Here is a 26,280-nt window from a genome sequence, read left to right as displayed (position 1 = left end):
CAGGTGAATAAATTAAATAAATATGAATAAATAAAATTGAGGGCCACCCAAAGCCTTTCTGGGGCCCTAAACAGAACTCATTCACAAATTTAAGTAATCTTAAACTACCAATGGGATCTGCTTATTCCATATTCGTTTCTGGTAAATAAAATGCATAAATAATGCTACTAAAGGACTGATGATTCATAACTGGTTCATATCATAATTAATAATTTCACCAGCTTCTATATATCATAGACCTGAGCAGAACGTCTCTCCATTTTTGGTCTTCGCATTACTCTGACCCAGTTTCAGAAAACGGAATACACACAGCAATCAGTGTTGCAAAAGGCATTCCTATATGGAGCCACTGTGTTTAGAAAAGCAGGAAAAATGTCAAACAAAACCCAAAGTCAAGGTACTGAAAACTATATTCAAAATGTGGTTTCCAACTGCATGGCCTCGTTTTCATCAGTGTGGAATCAGGTTGCCCCTCTCTCTGAATCTGGACCCCTCCATGGCCACACTGTGGTGCAGTTTCCTCTCCAAGGAGGGCTGGGCGGGGGTGAACCAAGCCATGTTGGTTTTGACTGGGTTTCCTGCTGTAGTAGTAGAGTATAAAATTAGAGTTTTATGTGAATTTGAGGGGGGTGGGACAGATGCGTGGTTGTGTTGGGAAACAGAGGAATGTAACCTACTTTAATGCCAACAGGCTCTTGTTTGTGTGGCTGGTACGTGACAATGGTGTATAAAATGCATGTGAAAAGAGACTATGTTTGTTGAAAACATATGGCTCGTGTTTACCAATTCACTGACAATTTAAGGCTTATGGGAGAAAGGCTAGGGCTGGATTGGGAACCAACAAGGACAAGAGTCAGTAAACCAACATCAGTCCTAGGTTTGTAAAGTACTAGTTTGCATCCTGAATGTTTAATCGTGTGCGATGGATGGAAGACAGAGACTCTCAAAACCAAAGATTACACAGAGACGCAATTAGGGTGAACTCACTAATGAGATCCCCCTTTCTGGTTGTAGGTGTGCTTCAGTGAGTCAGCCGGTGGAGAAATGTTGATGCAGAAAAAACCTGCAGGTTTGGAGCACATGAAACCATCTCAGAGCGGGATCAAGTGAAGTGAAGTGGTCTCGGCTGACACCTAGTGGACTGAGATGCTTAATACAGTTTACATAGTCAGTCATGGTGCATGTGGGACTGAAAAGAGGAAGTTTATACCTTATAATAGACATGAAGATGCAACTCTTGACACTTGAGAACCTGTTTTACATTATAACTTAAATATATGCAACTGTGACAAGTAGCACAACAGTGGCTACTAATCTTCACACAGTGTACAGCTTAGATAGAAGATGTTGTACTAAAACTAAAAAAGAAGTCAATTTACTACGAACCAGTTTGTATTGCTTTTATTATTAATAGTACAAACAGTGGGGTTCCAGGCATAGGTAGTGCATAGAGGCCTCTTGAAAGGTCTGTTACACAAATTTACAGATGCTGTGTATGGTGGGGGCAAAGTTTGGTGCATATTATCATCAATTATCATATTATCTGGACCCCAGAAATACAGTCAGTCAAATTTAGTGCAGACAATTTTTTGATTTTAAACAACATACCTGTTTTATAACATTCAACATTAACAGGGCATGAAGCCCAGGAACAACATATATTAACACTTTAAGAAAAGACAGCAAACGCACCAATTCTCCTCCTGGTCATTGTCTGATGACTGCAAAAGTGTCTTTGAGTCATTTGTTCCACTCTCGGGGAAGTGCTTGTGTTTGTGTCATCAGAGGTTGATAGTGGGAAGTGCCAGCATTTGATGATTTAGTCCATGTCTTTGGTTTGTGGTGAGCTTGGCAATCTCAGAGATAGAAGGATCAGTTTTTGCAGGTTTTAGCCCCTTTACTAAGAGTCACATACACTGTCTGTGAAGTGAACCATTTTCCAAAGCATATGACTGTCTTCAAGGTTTTTTGAATGGATTCTTCTTAAATTGTGGACAGCCACTGTGTTTCCGTTTCAAGAAACAACATGAGTCAAGATTAACAACTCATGTCCTCTAAGTTAAGGAAATTATATTACAGACATTCACAGTGTTTGCTGTAATACAGTTGGAAACGAACCAAAGAGGAAACAGGTGGTAAACCTGGACTGAAGTCCATTTCTAATGTCACAAATGCAATGAATGTGGCCTGGCCCGCACTTCAAACCGGCTGAAACCTGTTTTCGATGAGCGGCAACAAAGCAATAAAATCATCTACCTTTATTGTCTAAACTGTGGTATTGTGCAATAATTCAGAGCAAACTTGTCACATCAGTGAGCACTGTCAACTGCATTACTATGTAACAATGTTTTATGGTGGACAATGAAAAAGAAGACATAATGTTCTGTATTGTGGATTAAATGTATCAAGCATATTTCAAGTAGATTTCAATGGCAGCCTGGATGGAAGGGAAACATATTAAAAAATGCAAATGGTGGTGTGTTGGAGCCTGAGATGGATACCATGTGACTACAAAGACCCCTGTAGGGAACTGGTTGGAAGTCTTGACTGCGTCTCATCTCTCCTGCTCTGTTCCTGTCTGAATCTCTACTGTGCTGTCTGTCAAATAAAGGCAAAATGCCCCAAAAATTATCTTAAAAAACACTAATAAAATACTTGCGCTTTGGAAAATGGCCGCCAGCAGTAATGTGATGTACAGTTGATATGTAATAAATAGGCCAAAACATGCAAAAGCACCTGTATGGTCCTTTAATACAGCAGGGATACGGTACGTGGGGATCCTATGTTCTTTTAGCAGGTTTGGCAATAAGCTGCCTTTCTCTCTCCAGCTCCTTCTCACGCTGCTGCTCCTTCTCCAGCGCCTCCTTCTGCTTCTGTTGCTGCAGCTTCAGAGCTCTTTTCTGAGAGAAAAACCAAACGTCAACATTTAATCAGTCTGTGCATTATTTCATTTGCATCCATCCACCAACCTGTCCGAGAGCATGGGATTTAACTATGTTAATGCAAGCCTACCTTTAGTTTCGTTGTCTTTTCGTGGAGCATAATCATCTCTTTCCTTATGTTCACCAGTTTATTGTGGTAAACCTTCGCCTCCATAAACTAAAAGACAACAAGCTGGATTAGAAATCATTCCTGCTCTCTGGTACAAATGAGATTAAAATTCAAAACTTACAAACATACCAGTGAATTGAGGTCGGGTAAGGCATTACATTCTCTGAACTTGGTGACCTCTTGGTCCAGTGTGTCTAATAATATCAGCTGATTTTGTCTGGTTGAGACAAAAAAAACAAAACAACAAAGAGTAAAAAACAAATATCAAGTGAATTAAACTCATGGTGAAGGACAGCTACTGAATATCCTACACCAAAATCTACTGTTTGCTAATTATTCAGACAATGACAGGATATTCAAAAGTGTCCAATGGCTTTGTACATGTTTGTGAAGTTGTGATAGCATTATTATCATTTTTTTAACATGCATGTGAACACCAGCATGTTGTTAGTGAAACTACCAGCATAAAAGCAACTGTGCAACCCATCCATCTAGTTCTGCTTAACGCATGGTTTCCTGTGCGACCTGTCTATACTGGTATCTGCACGTGTCAGTATGTTTGTTTGTGAATCAGATAACTGACAGCTGCGCAGGCAAAGACTGCAGACTGTTTTTAGAGATATTTTACATATTTATCTTTACTTTCTTCATACACCAATTAATGGAAAGTTGTGAGGGAGGTATACTTTTTATTAAAAACTTTTTTACTGCTTACTTTCTAACCACCTTTACAGTAGGATACATGGGACCATCCTTATAAAAAGACAAACCAAAACACAATTTACAAGCAACTGAGTTTGAATGATTTCTACTTTACAAAACTCCTTCATCTCTTGGTGTTTTTTTTTAATGGAGGCCAAGGAAAAAGTGACATGAAACCTTCATACTTTTTAGACCAGTCAGATCCAGACAGTGCTGTTGTTGGGGCAAAACCTTTAATTGAAATCAGTGATTACAGTCTTTAGTCTGAATAAAACCAGCATAAACTTGCCCCACCATGACACACAATTACCTCATTCAGACAAGTAGTGGATGAGATGAGACAGGGTTTATTACATTTTTGTGGTGATGTAGTACTAGTGAAAAGCATAAACCTTAAATGATTGGCTGATTAATTGATAAATCTATCAACAGAAAAATAATCCGTAACTATTTTGATAATTGATTATTCGTTTAAATCATTTGTTAAAATGTCTAACTTGTGAAGGTTTTCTGCTTTTCTTTGACTTATGTGAGAGTAAATTGAAAATCTTTAAGTTTTGGAAATAAAAATAATTTGTCACTTGTGGCTCTGGGACATAGTGGTGGGCTTTTTGACACTATTCTCTGACATTTTATAGACCAAGCAATTGTGAAAACAAAAGATACTAATTAATTGTAGCCCAAAAAAGGAGCACTGTAAAGTATTCAACTCTCTACCTGCTGCTAATTTGTGAGGTGCAAAAGTAATAACAGAAGACTAAACAAGGAAACTCACGTGAGCTCTTGAAGTGCTCGTTTAGAGCTCTGCAGATCTGGTAGGTAGTGAGACAGTAATCCCTCTGTGAGTTTATCCACCGCTTTCTTATCCACAAACACATTCTCTACTGGCGCTGAGCTCTCCAGAAGCAGGGACGCCTGTCGTTCTGACTGGAGATCTGGCAAATATGTAGGAAAAATGTGTTCAGTATTTTGACACAAAAGTCCCCTTCCATAAATTTAGACAGCTGACACATGAGAGGAAAGATTGCATTGTTATAAGTGATCTACTGTATGTCATGTGTTTGACTTAAATAAGGGCAGAAAGCTGTACTTAAAGACACTGTGTAGACCTGCATGCAATCTGTTTATAAACACTTAATACTTAAACTAATTTTTTGAATCTCGCATAATGCTGTTACGTTACTGATTCAACACTCAAAATAACTGCTGGCCAATTTGTGTACACCAACTAATCGATTATTCAACTAATAATTGCAGCTCTACATGTACATGTATGTACCTAACCTTAAACTCTTAAAATAGTTTTAATTTTCAAGGCCCCTTCCTTGGACCCTGGCAAGTTAATAGAATGAATGAGGTGAATGAGGATGCACAAACTGGAGCTGCAGCTGGATTCATGTTATCTATACTGAAGTTCAAACAGGAAGATCAGACAGGTGTGGACAGACAGAGAACAGGTTAAAACGCACACAGACACACACACACCTTCACTCTGTGAAAGTTCACTCTGGGACGAAGGTCCTTCATCTTCCATCCCCTCTACCTCCATATGCAGCGACTCTGTTGACCCAGTCTGCTTTTATAACCTGAAAAGCGGCAGCAAGGAATCAGACAGAGGTTTTATCGCTGTTTTATCACCGTTTTACCAGCTGAGATATCACCTCAGGGTCATATTTGGTCAAAACAAGGGGAATCTAAACGTTGAGGAAGTGTTTAGCTTAGCTGCTGCATAATGTGTATGCCACATTAGCAGCCAGACAATATGTAAACATTCCAGCTCAGTCGACGCCATCTTACCAGTTTCAATGTATGTTTACCAACACATTACCTGCAGGTGTCAGGAGTTGAGTTTTGTTGACCCTAAGCCAGAGGAGAAACCACGGTTAGTGAGGTTTTGGAGTTTTGCTGCTGCGTCCGACCAGGCGTCATGTGATCCTGCGTCATCACGTGACTGCGGACGAAACCGAACTTGCTGCTGTGACTTCCGAGTCCGGAGGTGGTGTTTGGGCTCTGATGTTTACACCGGAATTACCACGAAAGTTTCAAATCTAAAAACCAACGAAGTTTATACAACAGAAACGTACACTTGTAAGTAAGTCCGGCTCATATTTCTAATCAAACTACCACACTAGAAGGGCTGTCTTTTAGTCGCAAACTGACACGACAAGATAGCTAACCTACAGTAGCTAGCTTTTTACTGTTTAGCCGAGGCTGTTTTTAAGATGACTAAAGTTTACTAGCTCATGTGGGGATGTGAGTGACTCAAGGACGTTTCTATAACATCATCTTCACAGTGACAGTGTAGCGAAATCGTGGGTGAAATTGTTAAGCTGTACTGAAGAGAATGATGCTCTGTGTGTGTGTGTTTTTTTTTTTTTTAGTATCACTGTCTTTTTTGTTGCTGTTCCAGGTGAGAGATGGAAATCAAATGCGACCACCGTTACAAGAATGTGAATGATTTCCTCGGAGGACAGTAACCTACAGACAGAGCTCATCTGTTTATACCTTGCCCGCGTGATTATTCAAGATGTCAGGTGGGAACCTCTTCAGCAAGGTGCGGTCCGCCTTCAGGAGGGAGCAGAGCGACTGGGATCTGAGCGACACGGCGCCTTTTGACTTGAACGATGAGCTTGTGGAGGATGAGACGCCCAAATTTAACAAGCTGAAGGTGGTGGTGTCCGGAGAGATGTCGGACTACTCTGCCGGAGCTCCGTCCAACGGGGTAGCTGTGAACACGCTGGTGGTGGCTGATGATGATGATGACTCCATGCTCGACTCCTCTTCGAGCCTGGGCAGCCCAGGGTTAAATATGGATCCCTGTGACTCCTGCACCAAGAAGAGGGAGAGGATCAAGCACAGGAGGGTGATGAAGAGGCTTGTCTTTGCAGCTGTGCTGTATTTAGTTTTCATGACAGGTGAAATTATAGGTAAGCAGGAGCAGAGTGAATCACACACTACACAATTATTTTATTAGTGCTGCAACTAGTATATAAAATGTCAGAAAATAATGCTCAAAGTGTTTCTCAAAGTTTTCCAAGTTGCAAGGTCTCGATACTCAAAGCTAAAAGGCTGGATTACCAACCAGTGGGCAATTTCAAAAGCCCTAAGTTTGCTCTTTATCATTTTGGTCAACATAATTTTATTAATCACTAACCTGACCAGTCCTCCAAAGTCCATCTCCTGGCCCCAGTCTAGTGGAGGAACTCTCAAAATCTAGTTTTAAGACCTAAATTATTTAATACATATGTAGAAAACCTCAAGCAAGCATAGTTAGTTTTACTAATAATCAGTAGATTGTTCAGTGAATAAATTAAACTAATCACTTAGTCCCTGAAGACCAAGTGAACATACAGACAAGTGACAAATTAAAGGAAAAACTATCATTAAGTGTTTCAGTGCCCCTTGGCATTGATTCTAACACCATTCTTACAATAGAGATTCCCTCATTTGTTGTTTTGATGATGGTGGAGAGTACCGTGAAATATCTCAGCCCAAAATTTCCCATGGATTTTTTTTTTTCTTACATGAGACAGAGGGCCTTTGTTTTCTGTATGAGTCAGTGGTTCTTAATAAAAAAGTGGTGACTGGAACATAGTTTTGTGATTAAGTTTTTGCTGAAAGTGTGTGACAGTTCACCACATTTTAAATTAGATTTCATCCTCCTAGGAGCACATTGGATCATATACTATTTTATGTCATTGTTTTCAGAATTTAGTAATTATACTCCAAGTGAATTTACCACATCCTGGCTCCAAAGAGTGTCTGTTAGTCCACAGCGTGTTACCTGGAAATCCAACTACATACTTCACTGTTGATATATATCTGTACGGAGCCATCCCCATCTTAACCTGTGCATTGTATCTCACAATCTGTGCATGCACAAATAGCTTAGATAAAGCTCATCATTTATCATTTTAACTGATCACATTGTCTTTTACCTTCAGGTGGTTATATGTCAAACAGCTTAGCCATTATGACTGACGCTGTGCACATGCTAGCAGACGTGGTGGGCATTTTGTTTTCCCTGCTGGCCCTCTGGCTCTCCACCAAGCCACCCACTAAGAGATTCACTTTTGGACTGCATCGCCTCGGTATGTCTGTGATTTCAGAAGCCTATGCACTTCTCCTTTTCTGTTTCCCTTTCTTTCCATCAGCTCTGTTTTGTGTGAGGTAAACAGATATATGTGGTTTTGATGCAGATGAATCATGTTCAAAGAAAGAAAGCATGTGTTCAGCAGTGTTCAGTCCAGATCAGATAACAGATAGGCTACTTTATATTGAAGTAGAGATGCAGATGATTTACATTCTACCAGATAAATTTAGCCCCCCACAGTCACATATTTATCATTTCATTTCAACTCCACTATGTGTCTAGTTTCCACCGGTGGAGTTTATCTATTACAGTTTGGTGTTTGGTGCCGATATACGTGTATATCTCAGAATGCTGACTGTCCTGATTTATTACTCTGTTTTAGTTTGTCTGCAATCAGTCAGGGAGATAACCACCATGGAACAACACTGTCACAGCAGGCGGATCCTTCAATGTGTCCCCGTAAGAGACTGCGTGTCACTCAGTCGCCTGAAGCTAGTGTCATGTAAAAAGCCTTATTTATACAGAACAGGTTGGCTAATAAGCAGCAGAGTTAAGGTATAAGATAGCAACTGTCCAAGAATGGCCCTGTAAATAGATAACTACGTGCAGCCAAACAACTTTGTCATATAAAAGTGGTGAGTCCTGTATTGTCACTAGACATGATAACAAGGACTGAAATTTAGATTTAATCTTGGGGCTTCAGAGTGGAGGCAACATCTCTATAATAAAGGAACTGAGAAAACTGCTTCTTAATCCTCTTTTTATACATCACAGGGAAGCTGCTTTCTGTTGTAGTTGATACTGTTTTCAAATGTAATCTAATTTCTCTTCAGGTCAGATTCGAACATATTCGGACTGTTACACTCTCACAGTTAAACCCGGTCGAAGTTGTGATTTTTACTGTAATATGTGTCTTTGGATTCTGAGAATAACATGCATTTCGTTTTTTTGTCATCAAGGGTTAAGATTAATGAGGACTTATTCCCGTGCTTAAAAGTAGAATAAAAGTGGAAAAATGATCACAAAACCTGTGTAAAAGAGTATTGTCCATGTAAAGGTACATTTGACAATCAAATGCCAAAGAGAGAATATTATTTATAATCAGAAACAGTATGTAGCGTGGATACTAAGAGCCTCCCCATCTTGTGTGAGGGTAAACAAGTTACTAAGCATGTTGTTAATATCGGAAGAGAAAGGTCTGACCCCTTTAATCGTGAGAATTGAGGGTAATTATACAATTTCAACAGACTAAATCATTTAAATTGTAGGTTAGTTTTAGGTTATCATATCTGGTAGGTAGAGCTCACTGCTACCTCTTTGAATCAGGTTTTTCTCACAGCTTTTATTGTTATTTTTGTGAATGTGCCTTGTTTGTACAACTGATTGTGATTTCCTGGCCCAGAGGTGGTATCGGCAGTCCTCAGTGTGGTGCTCATCTACATTCTGACGGCCGCACTACTCTATGAGGCGGTTCAGAGGACGGTACACCAAGATTTCAACATAGACGGAGATGTCATGCTCATCACTGCAGCTGTGGGGGTGGCTGTCAACCTTGTGTAAGTGAAACTTACTCCTATGTATACATTTTTTTTTTTTAGAGAAAACTGTGAGGATTTTTTTACTTAGATTAGATATAGTATATGTAGAGAAAAACAAGCAACACACAAACAAGCAAAAAACTTCAAAAGATAAGTCATCCTCTTCTTAATTACCACATTTACTCAGTAGAGAGGGAAGGCTTGTAAGAACCGTGAGGGATGAGAGGCGAAGCAAGCCACATATGTAAAAGTTTTTATTGTACTATATCCAGTTTCATGTACAATACGCATTTTGTGCAATACTTTATTTAGGGTAAACACAAGAAACTTGTGCTGTAGAAAATGGACCAGACTCAGTGAATAGCTGCCTACGTTTAACATCCTAAGTCCTATGATAACTATTAATTCAGCTATACAGACTAATGAGCAGTGATAACTAAAATGTCTTTGGGGTCGTCAGGTGGGAACCTCCTTTCACCAGTGTTTCGTCTAGTTGGTCCCACGACACCTCCAGGAGGCTAGACAGTGATCACTGGCGTCCCAGAGTCACTCCCCTAATGCCAGCCATCACTGCTCCTCACACCACAACTGTTTTCTCCTTTATCTTGCCTATGCTACCACAAACAACATCATCAACTCGGACAAAACCCGGACAAAACACACTAGCAGATTCAGCAAACAAACTCCCCTAACCAGTTGGAGAAAGTGGCGGCCATTTTGAATGAGGGAGATAGAGTCAAGGAGAGATGCCTTTTTGAGCTAAACTCTCCCCCGCCGGATCAGGCTGTGCTCTACCTCCCCCTACTCCCCCACTCTCCAACAACTCACCACTGACAGTCAAAGACACACTACAAACCAATTCAAAGCAATACAAACAAACAATACAGGCCAACTCACCTGAACTAACCGCATGGTCTGGTAAATGTATCAATACAGAGTTTCTCCATATTATACATTTGTTTACAGTTACTATCCACTCTGCCTTTGCTGGCAGTTAAAACTGTGAAGCTTTTACAAATGAACAAGTGAAGTGTAGCAACATGACAGTGCTAAATGCATTCTCGTGAGGGAGGCGTATCAGCAAAATTGTAACAGTTCAGTACAAAGTACCGTCGAAACTACTTTTAAGAGCCTGAAGTTGCTGATGTTCAGTGTGTAATGTTTGACCACATCCAGTATGTCAATGAATAACTGCAGTTTCTAGGTCAGTTAAACCATGATGTGTATTGGACAAAATGTACTGTATAGAATGTTATTGCTTAAAATAAATTCCTCTTTCTTTATTTTCTTGTCTTTAGAATGGGTTTCTTATTAAACCAAGGTGGTCACCTGCACTCTCATGGCCATGGTCATTCTCATGGCCCTGTAGCTGCCTCAGCTTCGCAGTCAACAGGGTCAGGTCACCAGCAGAGGCCACATGGCAGCCTGGCTGTCAGAGCAGCCTTCATCCATGCTTTGGGAGACCTCCTCCAGAGTGTCGGGGTGCTCATAGCTGCCTACATTGTCCGCTTCAAGGTACCCTGCTTTTTTTTTAAAGAATTGTTAGCCATGAATGTTACCAGTTAACACAGTTTACTTTTAATGTTACTTCCTAGAATCACTGCTTCTTTCAGCAGATAAAATTGAACATTTCCTTTAATAGACCAACTAGATTTTTTATATAAATATCTATTTTATAGGTTTGCCATTTCCTAATAATTTCTTGAAAGTTTTCTAGAAACAACCATATAGTTTGGTACTTTGGTAAAATTTCTGAGATTGTTATTTAAGTTAGTTCAATTAGTTGTGTATCACTGGAAACTTTATTCTTCATTCATGCTGAATTTTACATTTGTTTGTAGACACATTTTACATGTGTAGCTAACCTGCTAACCTGCTCTGAATAAACATCTCAAAGTTGTGCTAGCTTAGCATTTAGAAATGACTGGAGGTGGACCAACCGGTCACTGTCCATTTTACCCATAATTAATATCAAATTGTATGTTTCTTTCCAGGAAACTTCTCATAAGATTATTTGGAAATAAGGTGTTACCGATTACTTGCAGCTGCATTGTGTGTGAATTGTACCTACCAAAATAATTTTAGAGAGCTAACTTGTGGTCAATTGAGAATTATGTTGGAGACCATCACACAGCCCAGTGTGAACAATTAAGCTGTATACACATTTTCCACAAGTTATCACAAATATGTGAAGATTGGCCAACGATAGCTTGTTGAACTAGTGGCTTTGTACCATGTAGTCATTCATTTTCCCAGTGATGTATTTCTGTATGATTGTTGGCTATAGTTGGTGACCCTTTGTTTCAAATTAAATTTTTGAACTGAGATTACTTGAGGATGGCTGCACATGCAATAGGCTCTCACCGAATGCAGGGATTAATTATTGGAAGTAATTATGCTTAAAACTTTGATTTCAGTAAATGTGATATGACCCTGTGTCTTCACAGCCGGAGTTGAAGTTGGCAGACCCCATCTGTACATATATCTTCTCTGTTCTGGTTCTCTTCACCACATTCCGCATCATGCGAGACACAGTATTCATTGTACTGGAGGGTAAGTCCTGGCTCTTGTACTGTCAGATTACATTGTTTAGTATTAAGACTGCGGAGTGAGTACATTAATTGTGTTGTTTTTTTTTTATCTCGCTGTATCAGGTGTTCCCAGGCACCTGGACTCTCAGCGGATCAAAGAGGACCTCCTGAAGCTGGAGGACGTCCAGTCAGTCGATGAGCTGAATGTCTGGGCACTGACCACTGACAAGACCGCAGCACTAGTGCATCTCCAGCTCAGTGAGTATAACATCAGCACTGCCAATAAGGGAGAGGGATTTGGAGAAATGAGGAAATATATTTCTAAATATTTTTTGTAAATTCAAGTGAAATTAAGAATTTACATTCATACAAAAAAGTAAGTCATCCATATTTAGACTTACTTCCTTTCTGTTCACACACTTAGCAAATGAATGCATTTTCTTCATGTGAGGTGTCAAGTGTCCCAGTAAACTGTTCCAGTGAGCCGGCACCAGAGCCCTGAAACTGGCTCAGTTTGATTATTATCATTATTATTAATTTGGTTAATTAAACTCGTGTTTTTCCCTCTATGAAATGTCAAAATGTCTGCTGCAAAAAGTATTGCCATAGTAGGCAAGTGTTTGTCCTACTGACAAATGTTTTCATGGCAGCTTTAGTTCTCCCTTTCATTATTTCATGTTCTCTTCCAATATGTTTTTATCACCATTTTATATTAAGAACATCACATTTATAGGGAATCAAATCATACAACTTAAACAACTCAGAAAACCAGATACTAGAAAGTCTAGGCTTTAACATTATTCCAAAATTGTGTTTACATCAAAATGTTTATACGATTCTTCATAAATATACTTTAGTTAACAGTTTCAGTACAACAATTATGTAAATACTGTACTTTTAATACCACTCCTACGTCAAAGGCATGCTATCTGAACACTGCAAATGAAAAAAGCTGGCCAGTGGTTAAACCTAATTGCGGACTCCTGGTCTTAGTGACACTGAAAGTTGTTTCAATTATATTGAAGTGCATTTGTATGTACACAGCGCCCTCCAGTGCCAATAACTGGGAAGACGTCCAGGCGAAGGCCCGCCACCTGTTGCTTCACACATACGGTCTCACCAGGTGCACAGTGCAGGTGCAGACTCACAGGCAGAGGCCGGTGCGCAGTTGTGCAAACTGCCAGCAGCCCAGCGCCTAAAGAGAGACTCACGCTCACATTGACTTCCACAGTGCATTTTATGGAGCCAGACAACAGAGAATATAGTAAACAGAGGGTTTGGATGGATGTCACACCGCTGTCTCAGCTCAATGCCATAGCAGGAGCCACAGTATACGGTGTGTAAGTGAAAAAAGACTAGTGCCAAAGGACAGTCGGTGGAACAAAGGCAGATGACATCTCTAATTAAAGGATCACCACAGCCTCCAGGGACCGTTTGCTGTTATGCTTGCAAAGCTTTCGGTGCGGAGGTTGAATGCTTCAGCTGAAAAGAATGGGGGGGAAAAAACTTGCTCTTAATTCACCATTAAAGCCTATTCCAGCAGGTAACCTTTTTGTATTTTACTGTTTGATTTGTCACAACTGATGTTTTGTCATCAGATGTAAATTTAACTTTTTGTTACTGGATTTGAGGACTGTATACTAAGATTTTATTATTTTACTAAGGATGTCAGCAAAAGAAAAGGTACCTCATGTCATTTGATAATAACTGTGGTCACAGTGCATATAAGCTGTATTCCTCACCACTGGCAAAAAACCTTTATCATTGTGACCCTTTAGTAGACTTAAAATTTCATCAGATGCACTTAATGTTTAATATTCCTCAACCAAAGTCTGTTGCAAGGCAGATTTTTTAAAACACAACAACCTTAGTTATTCTTAAAGTAGTCTACATTGGCTGTACTGACCAATAATTAAAATAACTTGACATTTTTGACACTGATATTTTATTCTAGCACGTCTCTTATTTCATTGTGCAGAGCAGGCAACTGACAATCAAAGTGTGACTGACTTTGAACTATGGTAAATGCTACAGTGGTTGAACCGACGTGGTTTCACTCTATATTCAGCTTTTTTTTTTCATATCATTGACTGACAGTGTAATAATGCTGACAGGTTTGTGAAATCTTCAGTATTTCAAAGTTGCAGTGTTTTGAGGGAAGGAGGTGTGAACTGAAATGTGCCAATAATGGTGTTTATAGTATTTTCTCTGTCAAGTGTTGAGAGGCTGTTGAGGGGTTTATTGAAAACCTTTCCATGTCTCTGATATTAATCACCAAGGAAAATCAGGAACTGGATCACTGTATTTGTTTGTATTAAAGTATTTAAACTTTTGTGTCGCAGTATCTCATTTCTCTGCACAAATTGAAATAAGTTAACAAATTTCGATAATAATTTTTTACTGAATTAGTCACTGTTGCAGGTGTTTGACCCATCTCCATCCATATTTCTGTGACCGATTGTGAGAGCACTTACATCGATTATGACTCGAAAAACTACAGAACTTTAATTAACGTTAAGTTAATATTAATGCAAATTCAAAAAACACACAAAACAAGTCTGATTACCACAGAATTGATGTCTTATCACAGAATTTAAAATAGATGTAGCTGAATGCATAAGGTGTTCTGGATATGTTGCTGTCACTTTCAAACTCTAGGTGGTGCACTTCTGCCACAGCTAAGAAATTTTCTTCATGAGAGACGTGATAGGATAACATGTAAATATATAGTTTGCGTCACACTTCCCTATTTACCACCAAGAACCCTTTATGGTGCAGTAAACAGGAGCATAAACCTCAATGTTTACTCGATGAAACTGTTATGAAAATAGGAAAACTAGTTTTTATATAATCATTATTATTATTATTGTTGTTGTTTCTATAGTTATTATTAATATTATTAATCACAGGTTTGATGGTGATGTACATATTATAGAATTATGCATAAATATATGGCTGGAAAATAGGTGGATTAGTCCTTTAATGTGTCATCAGTGAGGAGTATGTTTGTGGATAATAATCTAGTGTTAAAAGGTAAAAATACTAAAGTATAATTATGCAATGGAGCATACTATATGTATTCACCACATATTTGAAACATTAAAACATCAACTGTGTCACACAAAACAAGGTTAATGTTCAAAATACAGATACAGTATATCAGGGATTTATTATTCACAACATGAGTAAACTGGGAGTGTCTCAGTTTCCAAGCAACAGGTGCATTCACATAAAGCCAGTGAACCAGAGAGAGTTAACTTCTGTTTGTCTTACAGCAGAGCCAGCAGTTTACAGCATCCACCTGACTGCCCTGCCTCGCCTCACTCTAGAGTTGCATAAAATGTTGCCCTGAGCCCTCTCACCCACCAGTGCCCGAGCCTGTTACATTAGACTGCATTAAAGAAATAATAAATATATATGTATATATATACTGACAGCGTTTTGATTGTCGAAGCACTGACAACACACGGGGGAATCTGTCACTTCTCATGCTCTGTATGAGCACTTACTTGCTAGTCACATTATCTGTGGTATCACAATGTCAGTGACCCAGTCACGTACACAAATTTCTGCACCACACACACACACACACACACACACACACACACAAACACACACACACACACACACACACACACACAAACACACTACGTCCTTCCTCTTCTGTCATTGTTTCCCTAAATAACCCTCCAGTTGCACATTGCTTAATAGGTGAAATTAAGATCTGATAGTAACACACATCTGTCCTCAGAATATTTGACTTCAGGACACTAGAGAACTGAAAATGCTCTCCGGCCAGTGCTCGTCCATAACGCCTCTTGTTACCATTCTCTGAAGCTATGAACTGTGACTAGGTAGCATATATGTTGCATTCAAGATCAGAGAAAAATATACACACTGACAGGCAGCAAAGAGGAAGAAAGTGTTTGAAATGTGAAACACCCTTGCTAATGTGCATGTACTGTATAACCTAACATGCGAGTGAGACAAAAGAAAGAAATGTCTCCTGATAAAAGAGCAACTCAGTCAGACCAGGAAATAACACCCATGCCTTTCTCACCCTTCCCACCCTTTCTCTTTCTTCCTTTACACCTCTTGTTTGCAGTTTAATAATTTATAAGAAATACACTCAGATTCAGGGTGCAGCCAAAGGTCCCAATGGGCGGATGTGTCAGACAATACAGGAGTGTTTTCTGATGTTTTCTCTCCTCTGAGATATGAGAGGGATGTTAAGAGGATTGTCTCTTATTATGAAACACATTGGGAATGCTGAATGCCCACACAGCCATAAACTAAGCAGATGAGTGCATTTGCCCATTGCATGGCAGTAATTGCTTTACAGCTGTCCTTGCAACACCTTATCATTTTCTTGTCTACAAACAACATTCAATAATACTGTGTATTTTACATAAAGTGTGGAAAAAGCAAGTTCACTCGGTCCATTCTTGAATAACTTCACACTATTGGAGGACCACAATGTAAATAATCATTTTAGGATCTTTTTTTCTCGAAGGTTTGAATGAAAAGGCTTACAACTTGCTCCAGAAACTGACATCACATTTGCCCAGGGCAGTTCTGAACATGCCAAGAGAAAGGAAAGGCAGACACAGAAACTCCAACGCCTACAGCCATGAGACAACAACGCTATGAGAGAAGAAGAACTTACCTGGCTGCAAAAGAAAGATAACTGTCAGACAGGGAACTCACCCAACCGGGGAAAGGACTAAAACAGCTCACCACTTTCCATTAGTTGACCTCATCACAGTAACAGAATCAACAGAAACGGAAGCCGAACACCTCAGGTTGAAGGTATCCGTGGCCTTTTCCAGTGGAAAAGCACCTTCTTCCAACCTCACCATCCAGGAGAGGAAGGCTTGTGGCGTCACTGAGCAATATCACCGTCCTACCAGCTGATTAGGGAAGATGCACGGTAATCCTAAACATAACATTGCCAAACATAAAGCTAGGCCTACCATCCTAGCACCTTTGGTTTTTAAACACTCCTCATCATATTCAAAACCACATGGACTTTGTAAACAAGGTTTGAGGATTGAAACTGGACCCCAGATGAAACCATGGTGTCCTATGATGTGAGCTCATTGTTATTATGCATATCGAAACTGTAAGGCAAAGCCTGACGAATGCTCAGAAATGTCCACACATAAATGTTTAAACTAAATCTGCTGATGAAGATCACGGGGGACCTTGAAGTGAGACTGTTTTGCAAATTAAATATTAAGAATATATGAAAAATAACTACTCAGTTAAAGCATTAGGCCTTTTCACTACAGCCATTGTGACTTGTCATAGCAGGGAAAGCACAGGCAGATGTGATAACATCAATAACGGCTGTTTTCCTTCTAGGTGTGCCTTTTTCCTGGGACTAGTTTTGTGCCTGCTGGTGACATAGTTCACTGGGACACCTAACTAAAGAGGAACTATTAGTGTTAGTTGATAGACCTGTGCTCTTCCTGCAAAGATACTGTGTGTTGTAAAAAAATTCTAGTTAATGGTGTATTGATGAGACATAAACATAACATTAATTTTTCTTACAGATTTCTCATTATTCTGACTTCACCAGCCTGTCCGTGGAACTCAGCCACAAGCTCATGTCTTTCTAATAGAGACAAAACTCTTTAAAGGAATAGCTCAACAAATTAGGAAACACAATTTAGCTATCTGACTTTCTTGCTGAAAGCTCACTGATCAACATTATATCTCATTTATTTAATCCTTACAAAAGACAAAGTGTAAAAAATGAGAAGAAGTTGTGGTTTTACAGGGGGTTATTTGACGATTACCTTTAGACTGAACCAGGCTAGCTGTTTAAGCTACTATGCTGACAGTTGTTGGCAGCAGATTCATATTTACTGTATAGATAGTTGATCTTGTCATTTGACTTTCAGAAAGAAAGTGAAAGTGAAAAAGTGCATTTCCCAAAATGTTTCATCATTCCTTTATCAATGTGTCACAAAATATTTTTGGCTTAAAAAATGATTCAGTAGTTTCCTAAAACAGCTGGTCACTGTCGATTTTGGGAAAGGTTACTCAAACAGGAGTAAATAATTGGGGATTATTTTCTGTGGTGGATTAATACATGTTTTGTGCTCTAGTGACTATTTAAAGTGCATGTAGGATCAACTCAAAATGAACTACAGTGCCCATGGCTGATGTGTCCAAAATCATTCCCTATTTACTATATAGTGCATTATATTCTTTATATCCTCAGTATCTGAATGTGTGTAAATGTAAAGTGCTATACTACTTTCTGTTAACAATCCCCTAATGCAGTGTTCTGCATTATACAAAATAAGTGTGGCTCAACACCTGTCAGTGATGGTGCAAAATAATGATGATTAGTGTCTGAGATCTCATTTTACTGAGAGTATTGAATGAGTGAACAAGGGGGTGATTTTAGATACAGCCCAAGTTTTAATAGCTTGGGGACAATAGACCTTTTTCACAGAAGAACATTTTGACATGATGCCGTATGAAAAACAAAGGTGTAAATAATAAAAATCTGTTTCATGTCGATGCTCCGGTTTCAGTGTGGCTGTGGCATTTTGCATGCTGGCTCACTAACACATTTGAATACACTGGACCTACCATTAATGTGATTAGTAATGTCTGTGCTTCTCCTACTCTGACAAATCAAAATGTCTGCTGTGAAAAAGGCTAATAGAGGTCTATAGCACAAAGCAATAATTTGGTCTTCTCATAGCACTAGTTAAAAGTCAGAAAAATACAGAATATTAAAGAGGGCGGTGCAGCACATCCTCTAGTCAAAGTCAGTGCATATATAGTCAGTTATTGCCAGCTACACTTTTTGGGAGGAGAGATGAGGGAGATCTATTAGCTCGTTAACACAGAACAGACTAAGAATATCAGACATGAATATGCATATTCCTACTTAAATGTTTATAGCTTTGAGAACAAAAGACAGTTGTGCATTCACAATATTAATTTATTGACACTGTACAGTACATTATTTACCCAGTTTACATTTTGTGTCTTCACATTGACACTATCGTACATTCACATCTACTATATGAGCATCCGGGTTGCTGTTACTAGCAACTGCATTAAATTAATAAGGCAGCTCATTCGATATAAATATAGCTCTAGTTGTAATCAAAGAAACAAAGTAAGATTTTCATTTTGAATAATTTTTATCTGCATAGTTTCCTACTGTTGTAGATGGGTGTCCTTGGGTTTAGCAGGGTGAAACCCCACCAGTGGAGCAGAAGCATTTCCGCACACTGAGTGTCAAAGCGTCCTAGTTTGTGCAGAAAGGATTCTGTTAGACTGATGGGGGGGGACAGGGACAGGCAGGTAGTCACATCGTGGATCTTGCTAGCAGATGCCCGCCTTTTTTACTTGGTGAGGCTCTTCACCAGCTCCAGCGCCTCCACTGGTTTCCACTGCTGATTGATGGTGATAAGCTGCAGTGAAATGCCAAAAATAAAAATTAGGCTTCACCTGACCTGATTTGCAGGTGTGACACCAATCTAAACAGACCGGTAATCTGAGTCTCTGCACGATGGTGTGAGCCAAAATGTGTGGCAAAATAAACATCACTACTCAGATCACAATACAAGGCTGGTACTAATTTGATAACATTTCTTCTTCAGTGACTCAGCAGATTGCAGCTGCACCCTGGAAGAATTGGCACGTATTTAAAGCTTATTACCAACCATCCAAACCTTTGAAAATGTAATGTAATGTTAGAGATTACCTTTTGGGGTTTTAATGGGTCCACTCTCTCCCATGGTTCTGGGTTTTTGGTTTTATTCAGACTAAAACAGTCAGAAGTCAGATTAAAGTCAGTATAAGTATGAAAACAGGAAAGGTTAAGTGCAATCAAAACACTTTATATTATAAAATAAATTCAGTGGAATATAATCTTATCAAAATGTGAAAAAAAGTACTCGAACACTCACATAACATCAGTTTTAGTAAATAGAAAGTAGAGCGCAGCAGAGGTGGCTCCTGTTGCAGCAAAAGCCATGAACCCTATCAGAGGAATTAGCTGGAACACACATTAGAAAGTGCATCATAATATCAAAATGCATCCTACCTGGGCTATAAAACCAATATTCACAATACAAAATCATTCAACATGGTGAAAATATAGACGACTCACCTCCTTTCGCTTTCTCAACATTTGGAAAAATCCACTCATTTTTCAAAATTTTCTCAAATACCTAAAGAGAAATGTATAATAATTCCATCTAACAATAAGGCTCAGAGTCCATCAGTGAAATAAAATCAACAAGTCTCAGAGGCAGCTGTGTTTGGCAGGTCTCACCTGTTAGTGCAAAGAAGTCCTTGACGTCTCTTAGCGCAGCATCCTGTGAGCCGGGCTGATGTAGGCAGGATGAGGGGTTGTACGAGGTGAAAGGCACGTAGACAGACGGAGCTTCCTGCACTGAGATGCACCAGTGGAGTCCAATACTTCAACACATCCACTTTGCTGATGATCAATACATTTTTTGAGTGTGCAGCGCCCTCGTGTGGCTACATTTAAAAAGTGAAAGTCAGTGGTTGATAGATGGTTTTGACATGGAGATCTTGAACAGTCATTTGAAGAGAAGAGAGGAGAAAATACAAGACACCAATGGTCAAGTTTTACTAATTTTATTTCAAACCAATTTTTTAATAATACAATTGATCAATGCAGAGGACATGGGCACATGTGGTTTGTCATCTGAGTGGTGTTTGATATGTGTGGATCTGCTGGGCAGTAAGAGAGGGGCTCATTTTTCTGAGGGACTGGAGGAAGTAAGTGTGTTTGATGACAGAAGCCTCCATGTTCTCCTCTTGTAGCGCCATTAGAGCAGCCTGGAAAACAAAAATATTATTCCCTCTTTACCCATTTGCCTATGTCAACATTTAAGAACAGGATTACATTTTGTATTTTCAAAGCCTGGTGTAAGAAAATAAGACTTTTGGTTGTGCTTCACATTACCTCTTTACACAGACTTTCCAGGTCAGCCCCAGAGTAGAGCTCGGTCTTTGTCGCCAGCTCCTCCAGACACACGTCAGCATCAACAGGCATTGACTTTGTACACACCTTCAGGACGGCAAGTCGAGCCTAGACACAAGATGTGACGCATATACAAGTTTAGCTAGCTTGTTCTGTGCTCTTTAAAGAAACACTGATACAAAAAGGTGATTGTTATATTATCTAACTATCTAATTTACCTCTAAAACGCCGGACAGTTGCTTTTATGCCATAATCTTTTATATTTTTATTCACATGTGAGATGTATTTCACCTGCTGGTCGGGTGGTGGGACATAGATGATGTGGTCCAGTCTGCCAGGTCTCAGGAGGGCACTGTCTATGCAGTCAGGTCTGTTTGTAGCAGCTACAACCATCACATCTTTGTTGCACACTTCCTGGTGGTCCAACTGTCAGAGAGCTTATATCAATACATGTTCACTAATCAGCTTCATACTGATCAGATGTTGTGATTTAAGTGATGGAAGGAGGAGTGAGAGCCTTGAACACATCTGTTTAATATCTGACCTGTTCCTGTGTGTGATTCTCCTCCACTCCCTCTGCCTGGAGGATCTTCTCCGTCCCTCTCCTCTCTAGCGTCTTGAGGCCAACCCCATCCATCTCATTCAGGAGCACAGACAGGAGGCGTGTGTGTACACCGTTGGGCATCTGACTGTTTGACCGTGAGCCAATCAGAGAGTCGATCTCATCAAGGAACAGGATACAGGGAGCACAGGCCCGGGCTTGCCGAAACAGCTACATGTGGACAGACAGGTGCACGTGTTTATGGCTGTAACAGACAGGAGGACACAAACGCAAGCAGCCGAGCACAGGTCTTATTACAGGCTGTGAAATGAACGTACCTGTGCTAAAGCCTTCTCTGAGTCTCCGACATAGGGGGAGTAAAGGTCAGCACCACTGACAGACAGGAAGGTACAGCGGGAGGAGGATGCTGCAGCCCTGACAAGCGTCGTCTTTGCACATCCTGGAGGTCCATATAGCAGCACACCACGGGGCTGACTAAGGCCCAGACGGACAAACGCCTCGGGATATCTCATCGGCCACTCGATACTCTTTGATGTTCAGACACAAGGTGGGGCAGATGGAGGGGAAATTAAATCAATGAATTCCAATCACAGGTACTTGTCTTTGATTTTCAGGACACAATTTGGCTCATTATCAGTAAACAAGCTCAGCTGAAAACTCTTTGTATTTTGCTGCATAATTCAAGCACTGCTGCCCATTTACCTGTCTTAGTTTGAGTTTGACTTCTTCCAGGCCTCCTATTTGCTCCCAAGACACTGGAGAGAGCTCCGTCCTGCCCAGGCTGCTGCGCAGACATGAGGGACGCACCAACTTCAGGGCATCCTGGAAGTGTTTCATACGCACCACCTGCTCTCCTGAACCCTGCCAACAACAATGTCAAAGAAACACTAGAAAACTTATGCACAGATGCCTTCAACACTCTGGAGGGACGACGTTTTTACACTTCATTTTCAGTTCAATTAACTTTGCTTCATCAGGATAATCCACTTTTCACCAATACTGCTCTCCAGCGAATCTTTGGTTTATATATTTAAAACAAATACATTGTCTTTCACATACATAAACATGTTGGGTTGCCAAATAAGCACCATAATACTCCCCAGAATGCCATCCAGTCCTGGATATATCCTGACAGAAGGTACTACATGTAGGCCTGAAGGGAACTAAAAGGTTTCCCTTCAAGTAATATAACACTGTTTTGTGTTTTGATTCTATATAATGCGCTGCTTGATTGCTGTATTTACCTTTGAGATTTCCCGTACAGCGTGCATGGCAGCCTCCCTGCACAGGGCGCTGAGATCTGCTCCTACATAGCCTGTAGTCCTCTGTGCAAGCTCTGCCATGTCCACACTGGGACACACAGGCATCCTCGCACACAGAACAGACAAGATGGCTTTTCTCTGCTGCAAGGTGGGAGCTCCAATGATAACCTAAAAGAAAGATGTAAAATTTAGAGATCTACATTCATCATTATGTATTGATTTATGCATTTCACCCTCCGTACCTCTCTGTCGAATCTTCCAGGCCTGCGCAGTGCTGAGTCTAAGCTGTCCGGCCGGTTGGTGGCTCCGACGATGAGGAAGCGATCCGACTGATCGATCCCGTCCATCAGTGTGAGAAGCTGAGCAACCAGGCGGTTCTCCGGTGCAGATGAGCCGGTTCTCTTCGGGCACAGAGTGTCCAGCTCATCTAAGAACAGCACGCACGGACCTTCTTCAGCTGCAGATCGAGCCCGCTCAAACACAGCCCGCAACTTCTCCTCACTCTCGCCCGGCCGTGATCCCACCACCTGAAATAATCATTAACAACTAGTATTAATAATAAACTGTAATTACACACAAGTGTCCCCGTACCTTTGGGAATTGGATGATGTGATGTATAAAACCTGAAACAACACTAATCTGCTTTTCATATACAGGCGTGAGCAAAAAATTACTTTATCTTTTCAAATAGGTTGACAGTTTAAGACAATTTACCACATCATAATATAAATGGAATCTGCAGAATGTAATTTCACAACCTGCGGGTGAAAACGTTTAACCTTTGAAAATATTCAATATAATAATGTAATTTTTTACCTCTGGCCCTCTGACTACCACCAGGCTGGCTCCCACCTCCCCCACTACTCTGTGGACCAGCAGGGTCTTGCCCACACCTGGAGGCCCCACCAGGAGCACACCTCTGGGACACGACACACCCAGAGAGCTCAAAGTGCCCGGATAGAGCAGGGGCAGCTGCAGCATCTCTCTCAGGGAGGCACTCACCTTAAACACAATAAAAAATAAATAAATGTGGGTGTCACATAGTTGGAACACGATAGAAACCAATAATGACATTACAGTGAAATGCTGACCTCCTCCAGACCACCCAGTGACACCGTGTGCTGGTCTTGCAGCTGACTCCTGTAGTGCCGGACGGTCTGGATGCCAGCTATCTCAACACCTGTTTTTGAGGTGATAATTCCAGTGCTGGCAGAATCCGGATTGATGCTTTCAATAACTACATATCTAATATCTGTATCAAAATCCTCCAGGTTTATCACATACGTCTCGTGGACATGTACACCTTTCAGCATGTCTTTCACAAGCTCATGAACAAGGCGAGGAGGCGTGTGTTTCTTAAAATCAACACTCTGGACTACAACAGTTATCTTAACACCTTTCAGTTTGGGGCAGGGTACAGGTTTGAGCTGACCCGGGTCCAGGTGCAGGTGTGTGGGAGGGTGGGAGATCAGACTGGGAGAAGAACATTTCAGGTCCATCTGCAGAAAGCCCTCTGCAAGGTCAGGCCGGGGCCAGGCGGTGCACAGGCAGCTCCCCCCGGGGACAGACACCAACAGGGGGGAGCCCAGACTCAGACCCAGCTCCGACATCAAGCCTGGACCCAGCCTGCATCTCTGAGAGCCCCGGTCTGATGGATCCACTGACAGCTGCCTCAGAGACTTCATTGACCATGAGCAGCTGCCAACCACACTGACAGGAAAACACAAAAAGATAAGTAGACAGCGTTAGTTCTTATAGTACGTTAGCCATCTGGGGTCATGGTTAATTTTAGTTAATTTTTTACCAAATTTCTGTCTTTGTTTAGCACCTTTCAGACTGTCCTAGCTGCATATGTATATGTCCTTTTTTTACAGCACAAACTCAGTTATACAGACCGGAAGTATTTGGACAGTTGTTCTCCAGACTCTACAAACATTGTATTTGAAATAAAATGAATGGATACTACATTTAAGTGCGAAGTCTAAGCTTAGATTTGAGAGGGTTTACATCAATATTGAAAGAGCTGTGTTAGCCCTTCTATACGTGGTAATTGGACACTTGGCTACTAAATGATAGTTCATGCAGAAAAGAGCTCAGACGTGACTCAGAGATGGTTCAGAGTTTCAAATTTAGCTTGAGGTGGAGTTGTCTGTCAATGTGAGGAGTGAAGAGGTGATCATGCAAGTGAAGAAGATAACGATGAGGCTAATAAAAGAGCAAAAAGCTAAATCCCTAAACTTAGGTCACTACATGTTAAAAAAAAACTAAAAAACAGTGCAACTGTCCAAATATGCCAGAACCCCAAAACACAAGAAGAACTACACTGGTACGTATAAAAATGTTCAAATCTTCATTGATAATTACTAGATATATTATTATATAGTACCTCAAGGTTGTAAAAATATTTCTTTCACTATTTATACACACAAATGCGGCTGAAAAATGTAGGAAATATAATAAAATATATATAGTATAATACGGTCTATTTACATATACAGTGATTTAACCCAAATGTTTTTCGTGTCTTTCTCGTGTATGTAAATCACTGGAAATATTCATAATTCACTATTTTAAACATTTCTTTCAAAGGTTTTATTAACAGTACAGACAAACAGACATGAGTGAAGCTATAGTACCATTACTCCAGCTGCAGTGTCAGCTAGGCTACATGCTACATGCTACTAGCTACAACTTCATTCTCAGCAGCGGTGAAAACGTTTGAATAAAAAAAACGTCCCAGTGTTACTTACTAGGTAAAGAGTGATACTAGTGATTGGTGGCTAAAATGTCATGAATGGTAGCGGTACTGGTAACAACAGAGCTACTAATGTTTACAAAATCCATGTGGGTTTAAATGAAACTGTCCAACATTGTTTTTCTGGTTTGTTTGGCGTCTATCAAACCGCCATTACCGCCACCTACCGGACTGGAGTGTACAAAAGTAGATTGGCAGACACTGATATTTAACTTTTTTGAATTGACCTTCTGTGGAACTTTTTATTTGACTTTATTGTTTCTTACCCACAGAAAATAATCCACAAATATGTAGCATGATACACGAATATATTTATCCACAAACACATTTCTTTCATTTGTGTTAAAGTATCCACAATAATACAGAGCGATTTGCAAATATGCAATACTTACACTGCAAACACATATTTTCATTTCACATAAAAATGATGAAAGTTGTAAATTGTTTCACCACCAAAACACATGTAAAGTGATATTTTCACATTAGTGGATCCAGTACACGTGAAACCATGAGTGGAGTCACGTGGCTCGCTATTTATACATAAATAGTGCAGCTGTGATATCGGAAGCACGGAACGGAAGGTCGTCTGACTGTCCCTGCAAGCAGGAGAGGGTATCCTGGGTAGGACGTCTCCCCCTGCTGTCGCTGCTGAGGGAAAGTTGAACCATAAACCTGCTCTTTCTGCAAATCTGAAAGGCAAGTCTGGGAATAATAACGCAATCAACCAGTTTTTCATTTCATGGAAGAATTAGTAAACAGGTGGTGGAGGAGAAAATACACTGGTTGACTGTGTGATTCAG

General features: G+C 40.2%; 4 protein-coding genes across 5 annotated transcripts; 1 reads left to right on the top strand and 3 right to left on the bottom strand.

Annotated features, from left to right (window-relative positions):
• Positions 1–1,402: 1,402 nt before the first annotated feature.
• Positions 1,403–5,687, bottom strand: bloc1s6 (biogenesis of lysosomal organelles complex 1 subunit 6). The gene is made up of 6 exons (XM_022768248.1): positions 5,582–5,687; positions 5,239–5,339; positions 4,529–4,688; positions 3,181–3,268; positions 3,013–3,099; positions 1,403–2,900 (listed from the first exon to the last, which is right to left on the bottom strand). Exons 2-6 carry the CDS (start codon positions 5,300–5,302, stop codon positions 2,781–2,783), a joined length of 519 nt encoding a protein of 172 aa, XP_022623969.1. The 5' UTR covers positions 5,303–5,339; positions 5,582–5,687; the 3' UTR covers positions 1,403–2,780.
• A 31-nt stretch (positions 5,688–5,718) lies between these two features.
• On the top strand, positions 5,719–14,248 carry slc30a4 (solute carrier family 30 member 4). Of its 2 annotated transcripts, none has more exons than XM_022768246.1 (8): positions 5,719–5,841; positions 6,164–6,680; positions 7,698–7,844; positions 9,249–9,402; positions 10,683–10,899; positions 11,832–11,937; positions 12,039–12,173; positions 12,960–14,248. In XM_022768246.1, the coding sequence occupies exons 2-8, from the start codon at positions 6,281–6,283 to the stop codon at positions 13,112–13,114; spliced, it is 1,314 nt and encodes a 437-aa protein (XP_022623967.1). In that variant the 5' UTR covers positions 5,719–5,841; positions 6,164–6,280; the 3' UTR covers positions 13,115–14,248. The 2 variants fall into 2 exon arrangements, with proteins under 2 accessions (XP_022623967.1, XP_022623968.1); XM_022768247.1 differs by having other exon boundaries at positions 5,719–5,845.
• A 4,624-nt stretch (positions 14,249–18,872) lies between these two features.
• cunh15orf48 (chromosome unknown C15orf48 homolog) lies at positions 18,873–20,278 on the bottom strand. The gene is made up of 5 exons (XM_022768271.1): positions 20,224–20,278; positions 20,059–20,119; positions 19,856–19,944; positions 19,651–19,711; positions 18,873–19,357 (listed from the first exon to the last, which is right to left on the bottom strand). The coding sequence occupies exons 2-5, from the start codon at positions 20,095–20,097 to the stop codon at positions 19,289–19,291; spliced, it is 258 nt and encodes an 85-aa protein (XP_022623992.1). The 5' UTR covers positions 20,098–20,119; positions 20,224–20,278; the 3' UTR covers positions 18,873–19,288.
• Positions 20,279–20,571: 293 nt separating this feature from the next.
• On the bottom strand, positions 20,572–25,597 carry spata5l1 (spermatogenesis associated 5 like 1). Its single transcript, XM_022768270.1, has 11 exons — positions 25,476–25,597; positions 23,817–24,435; positions 23,542–23,727; positions 22,968–23,252; positions 22,708–22,893; positions 22,166–22,324; positions 21,781–21,990; positions 21,446–21,673; positions 21,193–21,327; positions 20,884–21,009; positions 20,572–20,756 (listed from the first exon to the last, which is right to left on the bottom strand). The coding sequence occupies exons 2-11, from the start codon at positions 24,408–24,410 to the stop codon at positions 20,619–20,621; spliced, it is 2,247 nt and encodes a 748-aa protein (XP_022623991.1). The 5' UTR covers positions 24,411–24,435; positions 25,476–25,597; the 3' UTR covers positions 20,572–20,618.
• Positions 25,598–26,280: the final 683 nt, after the last annotated feature.

Source organism: Seriola dumerili, unplaced genomic scaffold (assembly GCF_002260705.1).
Source record: "Seriola dumerili isolate Sdu_G_001 unplaced genomic scaffold, Sdu_1.0 BDQW01001449.1, whole genome shotgun sequence".
NCBI classification, from domain to species: Eukaryota; Metazoa; Chordata; class Actinopteri; order Carangiformes; family Carangidae; genus Seriola; species Seriola dumerili.
This window is presented reverse-complemented; position numbering and strand designations above follow the sequence as displayed.